General features: G+C 46.8%; 1 protein-coding gene across 1 annotated transcript; it reads left to right on the top strand.

The window, feature by feature from the left end:
- The first annotated feature begins 3 nt into the window (after positions 1 to 3).
- AFMID (arylformamidase) lies at positions 4 to 17,701 on the top strand. The gene is made up of 11 exons (XM_022589469.2): positions 4 to 356; positions 2,260 to 2,350; positions 10,204 to 10,308; positions 10,390 to 10,438; positions 11,530 to 11,615; positions 11,711 to 11,783; positions 11,970 to 12,067; positions 12,319 to 12,397; positions 12,506 to 12,647; positions 12,856 to 12,960; positions 17,316 to 17,701. The coding sequence occupies exons 1-11, from the start codon at positions 297 to 299 to the stop codon at positions 17,346 to 17,348; spliced, it is 921 nt and encodes a 306-aa protein (XP_022445177.1). The 5' UTR covers positions 4 to 296; the 3' UTR covers positions 17,349 to 17,701.

Genomic DNA, 17,701 nt, shown 5'->3' with positions numbered 1-17,701 from the left:
CGCCGCCGCCGCCGCCGCCGCCGCCGCCGCCGCCGCCCTGCAGGCTCTCGTCAGTTCCCGCGCCGTGCTTCTTTATCCCCGGCGCGCGGGCCAATCGAGAGCCGGCGCCGCCGGCCCGGAGCCAATCAGCGTGCGGCTGTGGGACCGGCGGGAGATTTGACCTAAGCCCGCCCCCTCGTGGGAGGGACCGGGAACGCGCGCCCCAGGCTCAGCTCAGCTCAGCTCTGGCGCCCCAGAGCCCCGCCCTCCTGGCATAAAAAGGCGGCCCGGGCGCCTGTCGGCTCGTACACAGCGGGATGGATGACTTGGAGGGAGGTGCTAAGCGCGGGGCTCCCTGGAAGAGGATGTCTAAAGAGGTAGGCGGATCACTGGGAGAGGCTGGGGCTGAGGAGTGTGGTTCAGAGATGAGATGGGGATTGAGAAAAAAGTTTAGAACCACTCCTGTGGGCGCCGTTGATAGCCTACTGTGTGCCAGCTCCCGAAAGCTTTAGCACTGTGATTTATTGATATTTTACTTCTCGCCACAGGTAGGCTTTTGCTAGCCTGATTTTAAGGGTAGAGGAAATGGAAGCCCTGGCTATGTTTTTTTTTTTTGGCCTCACTGCGTGGCATGCAGGATCTTAGTCCCCTGATCATGGATTGAACCCCTGCCCCTGCAGTGGAAGCGCGGATTCCTAACCACTGGACCGCCAGGGAAGTCCAGCCCTGGCTATGTCAATACCCATAAACCGGGATGAGGTTGGGGCCGAAGTTCCGGACCTTAATCTGAGGTTGTGCAATGTTTGGAGGATGTGTCAGACCTGAAGGAGTAAATACCGGAGGGCTGGTATTTACTGAGGGAAGGTTATGGGGGTTAGAAACCACATATGCAAAGCATTTGTTATGCTTATTCTGTTATAATTTCCTAACTAGTTTTCCTACATTTCAGGTAGTGGTTCTTTCTCTGGTCATGGACGCCTCTAAGAATGTGGTGACAGTTACAGATACTGCCCCCAAGAAATCCTAACCTCTCTTTTTCGGTCTCTCTCTGTCTGTCTGTCTGTCTGTCTGTCTCTCTGTCTCACACATAGACACACACACACACACACACACACACACACACACCCCTATAATATCAGAGCACTTTCAGAAACCCATTGCATTATCATTATTATAAATCATAGCAATAATAAAAGATGACGAATAGCAGTCACAGAGTGTGCGAGGTATGACTGCAGACATCTGACGGGCATAGATTGTACAGATCCAAAGACCCCTGGCCAAGAACCCTGTTCAATGGGAAGAGGGGGAAACCCACATTTGAGTGGCTAGCTTGACTTCATTTACATGCCTTATAGCTTTCAGCCTCACGAGGTATACAGCCTCACAAGGCTGAAAGCTATAAGTCATGTGAATGAAGTAACGTACTATTGTTTTGCCCATTATACAGATGAGGGAACTGACTGTCAGTAAGTTGCCCAGGGTAAAAGAGCCTGCAAGTGATGGAGCTTGGATGGCACTCAGCCCATCTGATTCCAGAGCCCAAGACCTTTCCATGAGGCCACCTGTCTTCAAATTTCCCAGTCCAGCCTTCACCTGTTTTGTTGTTGTTGTTGTTTTGCCTCTGAGCCCTTTCTCCAAAACCTGGTTCCTTATTACTTTCTGCGTTAAGTCTGAACATCTTAGCTTGACATTCAAGACCCTTCACCCCCCGGCCCCCGCCTCCCAGCCTCACCTCTGTGTTTCAACAATCTGGCTGGCCAGCATTTCCAAACTGACCTTTGATTCCTTCCTCTTCACCTCTGTTTCACTGATTGTGCTGCGCCCACCTGCAGTCAGAATCATACCTTTTCAGGGAGTATCAGCTCTACATCACTTTCTCTGCAGTGGCCACCCCAGCTCCCTGGCTTCCTGTGGTCTTAGCCACTGTGGAAGTGGTACCCGTGATGGCATTAACTGGGACAGATCTATGGGACCTCATTTCCCTGTAAAGCTGTCCTGCTGGTGAAAGGCATGGCCGTTGCTCTAGACCATGGATCTGGCAGCATCTGCCATGTTGTATCTGAAACGCCTAATTAGTTAGTGGGGGGAGAGTGGGGAGTGGATTGCCAGGCTGGAGACTGGGGGGCTTGAAGGAAGCTAAGGGCATCTATGAGAGCCTGAGATATCAGGGAACGGGCTTCTCCAGGCCGAGAGGAGCATACAGGCACACGGAGGGGCAGGAGCACAGTCTGCATGGAGGTCAAAGGTCTTATGGAACTTCATGTCTTTGTTCCGTAGGAGCTGGAGAATCAGTACTCCCCGAGCAGATGGGTCGTCCGACTGGGAGCAGAGGAGGCCTTGAGGACCTACTCACAGATAGGAAACGAAGGTACCGGGGGCTCTCTCTGTGGCTGCTTCAGGTGGACTTTAGCATGTGGCAGTGTTTCAGGATGCCGGGGCGGGGAGGAGGGGCCTCCCAGCCCCAGCCTCTCGGGACAGTTCCCAAAGTCCAGACACCTCATCTGCTCGGGGCCAGGTGCCCCGGAGCCCTCCCTGCAGGACTGCCGGAGGCAGGGCAGGGGCAGTGACCATGCTCCACCTCCCCTCCTGCTCAGCCAACCTGCCAACTATGCCCAGGCCCTAAGGCCACAGTGGCCCAGGGAAGTGGAGTGAAAAAAGGAATGTGGCTGCTGAATGTGGGATGTTGTTGCTATCTACAAAAAGCAAAGAAGTCTTTTTTTTTTTCTTTAGAGAAATCAGGGCTTGGGAATCTGTAAGCTAGTGAAGTCTCAAGGTTAATTCCCATCCCAGCCCTGGGTCTCTAGAACCTTTTGAGCTGGGTTGGGCAGGCGGGCTCCATGGGGGACGTGTGGGTGAGGGAGCAGCCAGCCTCTCCTCCAAGTCGGAAAACTGGATGTTGGCAAATGAGCTTTGTGTCAGCAGGCTGACTGGAGCTCCCAGGGTTGGTGGTTCTCTACACTGAGATAACCCAGCTGGAGGGACAGGCTAGTGGGGGTTTATTCCAGTACATTTCAGCGCCCTCCCTGTCCTGATAGGGGGTGGAGCTGTGTCCTGGGCTCTTCAGAGTCCCCTACTGTGCCTAGCTCTGCACCAAATATGTCTCTGTATACTCAATATATATTTGAGTGTGCAGAGAAACCTACATGAGCTGGTAGAAAACCTGTTTGTCTATTGTAATTGTCTTGAGGGAGAAAAGAGCTGACCCTGTAGAGAAAGGGAGTCTCTCATAAGAAGCAAGGGCTTAGAAGAGACTCTGAGGCTGTTGCCCTCAGAGACTGTCTTCAGCAATCCCTCCTGAGAAGCCCTATGGACAGTTTTACATTCACATCCTACCTCCCTTCCTATTTTCGATGCTCCAGCTGGCCCAGAGGTGCCGCAGGTGCATCTGCCCTATTTCATTGGTGAAGAAGGTGAGTGCGACAACAGGGGGGCATTAGGGCCAGGTGAGTGGGTGGAGCCATGCATGCGCAGGGTTGGAGGCTGTCTCTATTGGAAATGTTGATATTTCTTTCATCGTGGACTTTTTGGCATTAATTTTGATTTTTAAAAATATTGCACTTAAATGTTATCTTTGTATTGGTCAGCTCAGGCTGCCATATCAAAATGCCATAGACTGGGTGGTTTAAACAATAGGAATCTCTTTCTCCCAGTTCTGGAGGCTGAGAAGTCCAAGATCAACGTGCCAATTGAAAAAAAAAAAAAAAAAAGGTGCCAAGTGATTTGGTTCCTTGGTGAGGGTACTCTTCCTGGCTTGCAGATAGACCCCTTTCCCCTGCATCCTCACATGGCAGAAAGAGAGAGAAAGAAACGCTTGCTCTTCCTCTTCTTATAAGGCCACTAATCTCATCACAAGGGCTCCACCCTCATGACCTCAACTAAACCTAATTACCTCCCAAAGTCACCATCGCATTAGGGTATGAATTTTTGGGAGGCACAAGCCTTCAGCCCATAGCGATCCTCATTACTGAGTCTTTGGTGCCCTGCCCCATGCTGTGCCTGAGGTGTCTCACTCACCCCGTCCTAGTCCTGCATGATGAGGTTAAACAACTCACCCAAGCGCATGTGGCTAGGGACAGCCACCACTTCCCAGAGCTGAGCTTCCAGGTAAGAGGGGAGCAGGCTGACAAGGAGTGATGACAGTCAGGTGGCGTTGGTGGGTGCCACCAGCTGCCTCTCTTGGTGGAGTTCCCCAGACCTCTGGATCTGCAGATTGCCTCCTTGGAGTCAAACTCCCAGAAGATGGCGAAGGAATGTAAAGCAGAAAAAATGAACAGTGGAATCCCCCGCCAACCCAGAAAACCTCTCCGCAGAGGTAGAAGAGAAAGAAAACATGATTTTTAATTGAGTAAGGAGATTGCAAAACCAGAAAGAAACCTCACCCTTTTATACAGCCAGGCTTATATCCCTAGGGCATACCTGTTCTCAAAATCAGCATACCTGTGTTCAAGCAAGAGGACCTGAGGGCACTATCTACTGCCCTAGTCCATCCTAATTCCATAAGGGTGGCCATCTGTGCTTGCAAATTGCCTTTATCCAGAGGAAGACGAGAAATTCCCATATCCTTAAGGCAAGAGGTGGTTTTGCAACTTGGAGCCAGGTGCCTGCAGAAGTTAGGGTCCTTCTCTCCCATGGGGTATCTTGCTTGATAATTATATTTCAAAGGGAGAGCTCCCAGGTCGTTGAGAAGAACGTTCCTAGGTTGTAAAACTGGCAAGAGACTCTTTTAGCTTTAAAAAATATTTACATATGGGGAATTCCCTGGCAGTCCAGTGGTTAGGACTCCACGCAGAGAGCCAGGGTTCAGTCCCTGGTATGCGAACTAAGATCCCACAAGCCGCGCAGCGATAGATAGATAGATAGATAGAGAGATAGAGAGATAGAGAGATAAAATATTTACACACATTCCCAAAGGGGTAGAGAAAGGATATTTGATGAGGTCTCCTAAAAATAAATGCTCTAAGAAAAGGGAGGAAGGTAACTCTCTTTTCCTTTTTTGCACTACGGAGAATGAAATTGTTTTTCTTTTGATCTATATTCATTCTAACAGCGTCGACCTGTAACTTGCAGTGGGGACTGCCCTCTTCCAATGAGTAGGTCACTCTTTTTGCGGTAAGTGGGCCTCTCACTGTTGTGGCCTCTCCCGTTGCGGAGCAACAGGCTCCGGACGCGCAGGCTCAGCGGCCATGGCTCACGGGCCCAGCCGCTCCGCGGCATGTGGGATCCTCCCGGACCGGGGCACGAACCCGTGTCCCCTGCATCGGCAGGCGGACTCTCAACCACTGCGCCACCAGGGAAGCCCGAGTAGGTCACTTTTATCCTCCACCAAGGCCTGGCCTCTCTCAGACTGGGCAACTGGGGACAGCTGGGTGAGCACGGGCAGAGGGAGGTTTGAAGAACTGTTTCCTCTACCAGTAGCTATTAAATTTGAGTAACAAGACTCAGTAAAAACACATTGTACAAGAAACTAAAGGAGGTATATGTATAACCCGGCTTGGGGCACAGTTCCAAACTCCCATTCCCCCAAACCACGCCTCGCCCAAGGAGCACCAATCACCAGCGAGGTGGGTGGGGCTTCGTGATTGACAGCCCCTGCGACTGAGAGCCTCTCTGAGGTCCCCTCCTGCCTTTCAAGGCTGAGATTGTGCTTTTTCCTCTCCATCAGAAAAACCAAAGGAAGAAAACAAAGGTACGCAAAATACAGGCCCCAATTTTGTTTTACTGTGATAAAATACACATAACATAAAATGTACCACTTTGACCATTGTAAAGTGTACAATTCTGCAGCGTTTAGTACCTTAACGATGTTGTACAGCCGTCTCCGCTACCTGGTTCCAGCACATTTTCATCACCCCAGACGGAAAGCCCCTACCCGTTAAGCAGCCCCCTGGCAACCACTGACTGCTTTCTGTCTCTATGGATTTTCCTATTCTGGACGTTTCGTATAAATGGAATCCTACAAGATGTGGTCTTTTGTGTCTGGTGGCTTCCCCTTAGCATAATGTTTCCAAGGTCCAACCATGTTGTAGCAAGTCAGTGCTTCATTCCTTTTTATGGATGAATAATTTTCCATTGTATGGATGGACCACGTTTTGTTTATCCATTCATCCATTGATGGACATTTGGGCTGTTTCCACCTTTTGGTGATTGTGAAAAGTGCTGTTGTGAACGTTCATGCACAAGTTTTTGTTTGAAAGCCCTAATTTCTTGTTAAGTTCAATAGACACAGCCATTCTACCAAACTGCATGTATTCCAAATGTTTACCTCCACCTTTTTACTTAGTTCATCATGGACCAGTAGCAAGCCGTGTGGGACACCCATTGTCCACAGACCACATTATAATAGCCCTGCTCTGCACTCTCTGAGGTTGGCTATTTTTAGGCAACAATTGTTTTCTGATTACAAAAGGAGCATTTGCCGATTGAAAAGGATTTTAGAAAATAAAACCGTCAATAATTGTCACCCATTGTTAACACTGTGATATCATTTCTTATAGTCTTTTTTTCTCCTAGGAGAAAGTGTTCTGTACTTATAATGTGCAATCTTGTTTTTAATAGCATAAACAGCCTTAAAAATTATTTCTAGAAGAGATACTATGTATAAAATGGAGAAACAACAGGATATATTGTATAGCACAGGGAAATATAGCCATTGTTTTGTAATAACTTTAAATGGAGTGTAATCGATAAAACGTTGAATCACTGAGTTTTACACCTGAAACTAATATAATATTGTAAGTCAACTACACTTCAATTTTAAAAATTCTTTCTAACCCAGGGCTTCCCTGGTGGCGCAGTGGTTGAGAGTCCGCCTGCCGATGCAGGGGACACGGGTTCGTGCCCCGGTCCGGGAAGATCCCACATGCCGCGGAGCGGCTGCACCCGTGAGCCATGGCCGCTGAGCCTGTGCGTCCGGAGCCTGTGCTCCACAACGGGAGAGGCCACAACAGTGAGAGGCCCGCGTACCGCAAAAAAAAAAAAAAAAAAAAAAAAAAGTGTCACTACTGGTTAAACAAATTAAGGTGCAGCCATAGGATGGAAGAGAAAGTTAACTGTTTCTGAAAAAAAAGAAAAGAACGAGGAAGCTGTCTATGTACTGATTGGGAAAGCTCTCCAAGAAATATGAAGTGAAACAGGCAGGGCAGAAATGTATTTCATATGCTGCCCTTTGGATTAAACGGAGAGAGAGTCCATATCCATATTAATAATAACAGTCACCTTGGCAGGGATATTGCATGCAAATTCCTGTTGTATATTTTTTTAACCATATAAACATATTATTTCTTCAAAAGAAAAATGAATGGCATTTCATTTATTTTTTAAGTTAATGCTCAGATAGCTCAGATTAAATTCCCGTCAACTTTTCAACGCAACTTACAAGATGTGATGGAATTCTGAAAAAAGCACTTCAAATTATAATCGCAGATGCAATGCATTTGATTTGCTTAACAGAATCTCATGGTTCTAATCAAGTAAAACGTACCTATTTAATAATGGATTGATTCAGTTAAGTGTGTCCTGTGGAGTGGTCTGTACCCAGCGTGGCACCTGGGGGCAGGTGAAGCCTGTTTGGGTCTGATCCTTGTAGAAGTCACACATCAGGCTCTGAGCAGTTGGTCGCTTGAAGCTTTAGGAGATGGGAAGCCCCTTTCCACCCCTCCATGGGAGAGGGAGTGGGAACCCACAGAACACAGCCAGCCTCATCCCTTTCCTAAGAAGCCTCCCCCGGCCTTGTTCCCTCACTCAAGGGTGGGGTGTTGGTGATGGCAAAATCGGTTTTTCAGCCACCTCACCTGTCCTGCAGAGGCAGCCTGGTCCCTGCTTTAGGCACGTGGGAAACTTGGCATCTGCCATCATTTTTATTTCTCTTGACCTTGAGCAGTCCAGCAGAAATGGAGGCGGCCCATTTAAACAGTTTATTCACACTTGCATAAACACAATCTATGCAAACTATCTTCGTCTACCTAGTTTGCCCTTCCTGGAATTGCAGAATCACCCAACCCAAGGGAGCCCTGGTGAGTATATTTGGGAAGGGGCCGGTGGGCGGGGGGACCGTGGCCACCGAGGTTGGGGATCTGGAGGCTTCCAGGGACAGGGATCCCAAGTTGAAGGTCTCTTGCCACCAATCTTCAGTATCAGAAAGATTGCAGTGTTCGTGCTGTATGGTATTTGTGTAACCTGCTTTCGCTCTTTACGTGGCAAAATACTCTCCCTCCAGTATTTCCTTTTTGGTTAATGCATTTTGGGTCCTGTTTGTGTAATCTTTGCCTAGTCCAAGGTCATTAGGATTTCCTATTTCCTTTTCTAAAAGCTTTATTGTCTTCGCTTTCACATTTAAAGCTGTGGTCCATCTGGAATTGGTCTGGTGTGGTGTGAGGTAGGGATCAAGAAACTATTTTTTTCTTCCTTCAGATATTCAATTGACCCAACACTACTCACTGAAATATTTATTCTTTACATAATTTTCTTTTTCTTTCATTTTTTTTACACACTTTTCTTTTTAAAAATTAATTTTTATTGGAGTATAGTTGCTTTACAATGTTGTGTTAGTTTCTGCTGTACAGCAAAATGAATCAGCTATACATATACATGTATCCCCTCTTTTTTGGATTTCCTTCCCATTTAGGTCACCACAGAGCATCACAGTTTTCTTTTTCTTTTTTGGCTGCACCACACGGCTTGTGGGATCTTAGTTCCCTGACCAGGGATTGAACGCAGGCCCTCGGCAGTGAAAGTGCGAGTTCTAACCACTGGACCACCAGGGAATTCCCTACACAATTTTCTTTTAAGTGGTTATGATGTACCAGGTCCTGGGTGTACAGAGGTGTGCAAAGCAAAGCCCTTGTCTTCTCAGAGCTCATGTTCTAGTTAGGGTGACAGACAGACAGTAAACAAGTAAAAAATATATGAAGGATTAATGAATGCTGGGATAAAAAATAAAGGAGAGGGGCTTCCCTGGTGGCGCAGTGGTTGAGAATCCGCCTGCTAATGCAGGGGACATGGGTTCGAGCCCTGCTCCAGGAGGATCCCACATCCCTCGGAGCAACTAAGCCCATGCACCACAACTCCTGAGCCTGTGCTCTAGAGCCCGTGAGCCACAACCACTGAGCCCGCAAGCCACAACTACTGAAGCCTGCGCGCCTGGAGCCCGTGCTCCGCAACAAGAGAAGCCACTGTAATGAGAAGCCCGTGCATGGCAACAAAGAGTAGCCCCCACTCACCACAACTAAAGAAAGCCCGCACGCAGTAATGATGACCCAATGCAGCCAAAAATAAATAAATAAATCTAAAAAAATAAAATAAAAAATTTTAAATAAATAAAGGAGAGAAAGGGGATATACCATAATGTATTTTACCTGTTTTCTATTGTAGATCACTTGGGCTGTGTCCAATGTTTTGCTGTCATAAATAGCATTAGTGTGGGCATCTTTAAAACAAGTCCTTAAGAATATTTCTGATTATTTCCTTATAATAAATGTATAGATAAGGACTTATGCATCAAGGAATATGATCTTCTTGGGCTTTGATACATATTTCCAAGTTGCCCCCCTGGAAGAAATTACCAGTTTACACTCTCTGGCACCCAGTGATAGAGGAAGCTGAGCTTCCTGGGTTTCAGTGATCGAAATGGGGCCTTGAGGGGACATTGTTTACTGCAACATGAACATACAGAGTCCCATCCCACCTCTAGGCCTTTGCCTTTGGTATTTAATTTACTTACGGTAAATTACGTAAATGTACTTCCTCCTTTCTCCTGACCCCAGTCCTAGCCAATTTTCACATCCCTCTGACCTCTCCCATCATGGTGCTCAATTATATATTCATATTGCTTTATTATCTATTTGTTTCAAATGATTTTATATCTTAGTTCCTAGAAGGTTATTTTTCCAAATACTTGGAAAAGTTTATACTTCCCAGAGCACATAGCCAAGTGCAACACACATAATAAGCATGTAATAAAGTAGTGGTCGAGATGGTGCCCATCAGAACTGCCAGCTCACCAGAGACAGATGTCACAGATAGTTCTGGCCCCCACTCGGATGGGCCAGTCTGATTTCTTTGTAACTATGCACCTGTGGGATGCTTCAGACCCCAGCCCCGATTACCATGAGGACTTGGGGAAGCACTGATAGCTGGAGCTAACTGGTCAACCCAAAGGGGCTTTCGGCAAAAAGGTTCTGCCTGAGGTTGTGCTGACAGCGACTTGTCCATTTCTGGAGACAGCTACCAAGAGGGCCCAGGCCACCGGGAGGAACCTGCTTGATGTCCCCTATGGAGACGGCGAAGGGGAGAAACTGGACATCTACTTTCCTGAGGCAGTGTCTGAAGGTAAGCGGGGGCTAGTGGTCCCCCATGGATCTCAGCTGGGAGCCCTGCCTCGGCCCACACGCCCTTTGTTTTGTCCTACAGCCTTGCCGTTCCTCATGTTTTTTCATGGAGGATACTGGCAGAGCGGAAGGTGAGTCGGGGGATTTGGATGAATGGAGAAAAAGGGAGATTCATCTTTGCCTGGACTCTTCATTTCCTAGGGCTGCTGCAACAACTTACCACAAACTTGGGGGCTCCGACAACAGAAATGTCTTACCTCACAGTTCTGGAGGCCAGAAATCTGAAATTCATCAAGGTGTGGGCAGGGCCACGCTCCCCCTGAAGGCTCTGGGGAGGACCCGTTCTTACCTCTTGCAGCTTCTGGGGTGTCCAGGTCTTTCTCGCCTTGTGACCGCATCACTTCAACCTCAACTTTCATCTTCACAGGGTCTTTGTGTGTCTGTATTTCAATCCTTCCTCTCCTTTCTTTTACAATGTCACCAGCCATTTGATTTAAGGCCCATCCTAAATCTGGGATGATGCCATCTCAAGATTCTGAATTATATCTGCATAGCCCCTATTCCAAATAAGGTCACATTTGCAGGTATGGGGGTTTAGGATTTGGACATGTTTTTTGGGGAGACACCATTGGATCCACTATACCCAATGAAAAGCCTGTTCAGTCTACTCTAATCAAATGGAAAACCACAGTGACTAACCATCCCTGTTTGCTCAGAAGTGAGTGGTTTCCCAGGACCTGGGGTTTTCAGTGGTAAAAAAAGAGAGAGTCCCAGGCAAACTGGGACCACGGGGCGTCCTAAGATAAGCAGAGGGGAATTTGGGATCTTCAGGGACACTGTTGTTCCCTAGGATCTTACTAAGGAGTTGTCTGTTATAGGATCTACTGCTCTTCAAGCATATCATCTTAATGTTACATTTACTGCATTTTTACCCTTTGCTTTGTGAAGCTCTCTACATGTCTCACCTCCTTCAATTCTCAAAAACAGCACCCTAAGAGAAAAAACATAATTGTTCCTATTTTACAGAGAAGGAAATTAGGCTCAGAGGTTAAATATAGTCTCTAGGGTCCCATAGCTAGCATGTGATGTCATAAGGACAAAGCCTCCCTTCTTCCCTTACTGCACCAGGTCAGAGAGCGATAGTGCCCTGGGTGGACAGGACACAGAAGCAGCCTAGTGGCCAAGTGGCCTCCAGTTGTCATGTCTTTGTCTCCTTCTGCAGTAAAGACTCGTCAGCCTTCATGGTCAGCCCACTGACAGCACAGGGAGTGGCTGTGGTGATAGTGGCCTATGACATTGCCCCCAAAGGTAATGAGGGTAGTCTTGCAGGTGCAAGGGCTGGTGGGCTTTGGAGGGGAGAGGGCCCCCGGCAGAGCCTGACATAGCTCCTACCCTCTGCACAGGCACCCTGGACCAGATGGTAGACCAGGTGACCCAGAGCATCGTGTTTGTCCAGAAACAGTATCCAGGCAACCAGTGGGTATCGCTGTAGATTTTCCTTTTGTCAGACTGAGCGGGAGGACAGTGGACTAAGCTTCTTGGATGCAGCCCAACTGCCCCCTCTGGCTTTGGAGCAAAAGGCAAATTGGGACTCCTTGATACTGGCCTGTTGCTTTGGTTATACTGGATGCAAACCCAGCTCTCTGCTCTGACCCACCCAAGGGGAATTTACCTGTGCGGACACTCAGCTGGGGCTCACCTCGCCGCCATGATGCTCCTGGCCAACTGGACCAAGCATGGAGTCACGCCCAACCTCAAAGGTTTCCACGGGGACTGAGCCTGGCTGGGCAGCATTCACCCTCCCCTGATGGGCCTGAGGGTCTGTAACAGCTGCTTGAAATTTCAACAGCTGTGAGTAGCTTGACCTCGGGGCTTTGAGCCTGGGGAGCAGGGCCTGCTTTGCTTCTTCTCTGCCCCCTACCCTGGCCTTGCCCCACTGGCCCTGGAGGCGGGCTGGCCCCATCTTGCCCCACCTGCAGCCTGGCTCTGTGACTGTTCCTTACCTTCACAGGCTTCTTCCTGGTGAGTGGGATCTATGACCTGGAGCCTGTCATGCACACCTCTGAGAATGCCTCTCTCCTCACAACCCTGTGAGTCACTTGTCCCCTCGTCCCCCAGCTGGCCTGCAGCCTGCGAGGAGGGCCAGGGGTGCAGCAAAGGCTGCTCTCTGTCCTGACCACACTTACTCCCTGCACCAGGGAGGATGCTCAGAGGAACAGCCCACAGTGGCACCTGAAGACAGCCCCGACACAGCCTGTGGATCCAGCCTGCCGCATCCTGGTGACTGTGGGCCAACACGACAGCCCCGAATTCCACCGACAGTCCAGGGAACTTTATCAGGTACCCCCAGCACCCCGCTTTTGGCTCGAGGTTGAGGGTCATGCAGTCTTATTATCTTCCTGTTTATTTCACCCAAACGGACCCCACGGTACCAGTCATTTCTTCAATAAATACTTAGCACCTGGTATGTGCCAGGCAGCTGCGAGAGCCCCTCTCCCCCCACCCCCCGCAGCCTCATGCTTCCTCTTCCCTCGTTTCTCCTACTCAGACTCTGTGCCGAGGAGGGTGGAAAGCCTCCTTTGAAGAGCTCCGTGATGTGGATCACTTTGAAATCCTTTGGAACCTAACCCAGAAGGACTACGTGCTCACCCAGGTAGGGTGCATCCCTTCACCGTGGACAGAATGCATCCTGCTGTAGCCCCTACACATAAGGCGAGGTGGCCAGGCAGGGGGCATGGGGAGTCACCTCGCTGGCTCTTTGGCATCCAGGAGGTTGGGGGACTTGACGATAGGGATTGAGTGCCACGCTTGCTTCCTGTACTTCACCTCCCTCTGAAACAGCCCCAGGTGATCTGCAGAGGCTGGTCCTGGCACACAGGTGGGATCTGCATGGGGCTGTGGTGTGGATGGGGACAGGCAGGTACAAGAAAGTATTAGCTTGTTTGTGTGTAAGCATAAAAGCAACACCAACTCCATTGGGAAAGGAGGGATGGAGTTGGCCACATAAATGTTTATTACAATTTTAATGTGGAGAATCCTTTTAAAAGTCTAAGGATGGGGCTTCCCTGGTGGCGCAGTGGTTGAGAGTCCGCCTGCCGATGCAGGGGACAGGGGTTCATGCCCTGGTCTGGGAAGATCCCACATGCCGCGGAGTGGCTGGGCCCGTGAGCTATGGCTGCTGAGCCTGCGTGTCCGGAGCCTGTGCTCCGCAACGGGAGAGGCCACAACAGCGAGAGGCCCGCATACCACAAAAAAAAAAAGTCTAAGGATGAAAAGGAACCTTCCTACACTGTTGGTGCGAATGTAAATTGATACAGCCACTATGTAGAACAGCATGGAGGTTCCTTAAAAAACTAAAAATAGAGTTTCCATATGATCCAGCAATCCTACTTCTGGGCATATACCTGGAGAAAACTATAATTCAAAAAGATATATGCACCCCAGTGTTCATAACAGCACTATTTATAATAGCCAAGAAGCAACCTAAATGTCCATCAACAGATGAATGGATAAAGAGGTGGTATATATATACTAGTCAGCCATAAAAAAGAATGAAATAATGCCATTTGCAGCAACATGGATGGATCTAGAGATTATCATACTAACTGAAGTAAATCAGACAGAGAAAGACAAATATCTCATGATATCACTTATTATGTGGAATCTTAACAAATGATACAGGGACTTCCCTGGTGGTGCAGTGGTTAAGAATCTGCCTGCCAGTGATGGGGACAGGAGTTTGATCCCTAGTCCAGGAAGATCCCACATGTTGCGGAGCAGCTAAGCCCATGCAGAGCAGCTAAGCCCATGCCCCACACTACTGAGCCCGTGTGTCACAGCTACTGAAGCTCGCGCGCCTAGAGCCCATGATCCAAAACAAGAGAAGCCACCACAATGAGAAGCCCGCGCACCACAACGAAGAGTAGCCCCCGCTTGCCGCAACTAGAGGAAGCCTGTGCACAGCAATGAAGACCCAACGCAGCCAAAAACTATATTAAAAAAACAAATTAAAAGAAAAAATGATACAAATGAACTTATTTACAAAACAGAAATAGACTCACAGACATAGAAAACAAACTTATGGTTACCAAAGGGGAAGCGGGGGGCATAAATTAGGAATTTGGGTTTAACCTATACACACTACTATATATGAAATAGAAGACCAACAAAGACCTACTGTATAGCACAGGGAACTATATTCAATATCTTGTAAGAACCTATATTGGAAAAGAATTTGAAAAAAAATATATATTATATATATATAACTTAATCACTTTACTGTATACCTGAAACATTGTAAATCAACTATATTTCAATTTATTTATTTATTTTTAAAAGTTTTACTTATTTATCGGCTGCACCAGGTCTTACTTGCGGCATGCATGCTCTTAGTTGCGGCATGTGGGATCTAGTTTCCTGACTAGGGATCAAACCTGGGCCCCCTGCATTGGGAGCATGGAGTCTTAACCACTGGACCACCAGGGAAGTCCTGACTATACTTCAATTGAAAAAATTATTTTTAAAAAGTCAAAGGCAAGATTGGGGAAAATATTTGCCATGGACCCGGAAAATATACAGTTACTACTTTTTTTCTTTTTTTTCCTGGGAAAGTGGGTACCTGATTAACTTTACTTTTTTTTTTATATTTCTTTTTCCTCCAGTTTTATTGAGATATAATTGACATACAGCACTGTATAAGTTTAAGGTGTACAGCATAATGATTTGACTTACAAACATCATGAAATGAACCACAATAGGTTTAGTGAACATCCATCATCTCACAGATACAAAAGAAAAGAAAAAGAAAAAAATATTTTTCCGTTGTGATGAGAACTCTTAGGATTTACTCTTAACTTTCATATGTAACATAGAGCAGTGTTAATTAAATTTATCGTGTTGTACATTGCATCCCTAGTGCTTATTTATCTTACAACTGGAAGTTTGTACCTTTTACCACCTTCCTCCAATTCCCCCTCCCCCCACTCCCAATTAGCTGCCACCTCAATAGGACTTTTTTTTTAAATATTTTTAAAAATTATTTATTTATTTATTTATTTACTTTTGGCTGCATTGGATCTTCGTTGCAGTGCACGGGCTTCTAATTGCGGCAGCTTCTCTTGTTGTGGAGCATGGGCTCTAAGCGCGCTGGTCAGTAGTTGTAGCTTGCTGGCTTCAGTAGTTGTGGCATGCAGGCTCATTAGTTGTGTCTCACAGGCTCTAGAACGCAGGCTCAGTAGTTGTGGTGTACGGGCTTAGTTGCTCCGCGGCATGTGGGATCTTCCTGGACCAGGGCTTGAAGGCGTGTCCCCTGCATTGGCAGGTGGATTCTTCACCACTGTGCCACCAGGGAAGTCCCTCCATTAGGCTTTTATAGCGTTCAGTTTTAATTCACATAGTTAATATCCTTACCACACAAAGAGCACTTTCAAATCAATAAGAATAGTTCTTTTTTTAAATTGAAATTTAGTTGATTTACAATATTATATTAGTTTCAGGTGTGTAACATAGTGATTTAATATTTTTATATAGCCTATACTCCATTTAAAGATATTATAAAATATTGGCTATATTCCCTGTGCTGTACAATATAACCTTGTAGCTTGTTTATTTTATACATAGTATCAATAGTTTGTACCACTTAATAAGAGCATGTCTTATTTCTCTTTAAGAACAGAAATAAATAGAAAAAATGGACAAAAAATAAGTGATAATTCAAAAAGAAATATATATGGCCAGTAAACATGGGGGAAAAGTAAGCTGCATTAGTGATCATAGAAATGTAACTGAAATGGGACTTCCCTGGTGGTCCAGTGGTTAAGACTTCGCCTTCCAGTGTAGGGGGTGCGGGTTCAATTCCTGGTCGGGGAGCTAAGATCCCACATGTCTCACAGCCAAAAAACCAAAACATAAAACAGAAGCAATATTGTAACAGATTCAATAAAGACTTTAAAAGTGGTCCACATCCAAACAATCTTTAAAAAAAAAAGAAAGAAAGAAATGTAACTGGAAATGAGTCCTTTCCCACCTCTCACGGGAAATATTCTAGTTATAATAGTGCCTAATGCTGGTGAAGACACAGTGAAGTGGGCCTCCCCCATCCTGTGGAGCACACGTTGGCCTGACGTTTCGGGAGTACAGCCTGGCAATATGGACCCAAACCCACTGACCCAGTAATTCTGCTGCTTGGAATTTGTCTTCAGGATAATCAGAGAAACACAGAAAGATAGTCTCTGTAGCTTTATTAATGTTCTAAACTTGGAAATAACCTAAATGTCTAATGAGGTTAAATTATGATATAATCAGGTAACAGAGTGAAGTTTGTGAAAATTAGTTAGGACATGTCAAATTGCTTCAGAGGTAAGAGCAAAACCACAAAAATTAACTGGCCTAGTATCTTCCTAGTTTTATGATACATAGATAGCTAGGCCCTTAGAGGCGTATATATGCATCCGCAAAAAACGTTTACCAGTGGTGTTACAATGGATTTAAAAAATCAATTTCCACATTTTCTACCATGAACATGTATGACTTTTTCTTTAACTGGGGAAAAACAAGCCCCCAATAAATGACATCTCTTAAAGAAACCTAATAAATATTTTAGATTTGGAGGGCCATATGGTCTGTGACAGAACTACCCAACTCTGCCACTGTTGCTCAGAAGCCGCCAGAAACAATTCACAGGTGACTAAATGTGGCTTTGCTCCAATAAAACTGTACTTATGGATGCAGAAATTTGAATTTTATGGAATTTTTACATGTCACAAAAGTATTCTTTTTTTGATTTTTTTTCCAACTGTTTAAAAATGTAAAGCCATTCTTAGCTCATGGGTCATACAAAAACGGGCAATGAGTGGGCGACATTTCAAATGAGAGGTGGGAAAGGACTCATTTAAATTACGTTTCTGTGATCGAAAATGTAGCCTGTTTCTTTAATCAAATTCCTCCCAAGAGATCCTCACAAGAGCCTCTCCAACTCTGGAGCTTTTGTATTTTTCCCTCCTGCTGCAGATTATTTTGAAAACAATCTTCCAGGAGTCCTGATGACACCAGAACCCCCGCCACCAGCATGCACCCCGACTTGTGAAACTTCTCCCAAGAGCCCGACTGCTTCCCATTCTTGCCGGCCTCAGTTTTCCCTGTGCCCAGCAGCGCCTCTGTTTGTCCACCCACCCCGGCCAGGGTCCATTCCCCTCACTGCTCTGGACACGAGTACAAATCTCCATGGCCTGCCCCTGGCCTGGATCGAGCGGGTTCCAGGGAAGGTCTGGCCCAGGTCCACGCCATGTGTGATACCCAGAATCTGGCCCACAGTCTGCTGAGAGGGTGAAACAAAAGTGACAACTCCCAACCAAAATGAAGAGTAAGAGCTCCCCAAACCAGTTTTTGTTCTGTGT

This window comes from Delphinapterus leucas, chromosome 19 (assembly GCF_059928025.1).
Source record: "Delphinapterus leucas isolate spDelLeu-1000000601 "Yukka" chromosome 19, BTC_Dleu_Yukka2, whole genome shotgun sequence".
Lineage (NCBI taxonomy): Eukaryota > Metazoa > Chordata > Mammalia > Artiodactyla > Monodontidae > Delphinapterus > Delphinapterus leucas.
Note: the sequence above shows the minus strand (reverse complement) of the source record. Positions and strands in the feature narration are given on the sequence as shown.

Coding starts and splice junctions, on each gene's coding strand:
- AFMID (XM_022589469.2), top strand. CDS start 297: ATGGATGACTTGGAGGGAGGTGCTAAGCGCGGGGCTCCCTGGAAGAGG. Junction 2,351..10,203: donor CTCACAGATAGGAAACGAAG/GTACCGGGGGCT, acceptor TTCTGGAGACAG/CTACCAAGAGGGCCCAGGCC. Junction 11,784..11,969: donor AAACAGTATCCAGGCAACCA/GTGGGTATCGCT, acceptor GACCCACCCAAG/GGGAATTTACCTGTGCGGAC.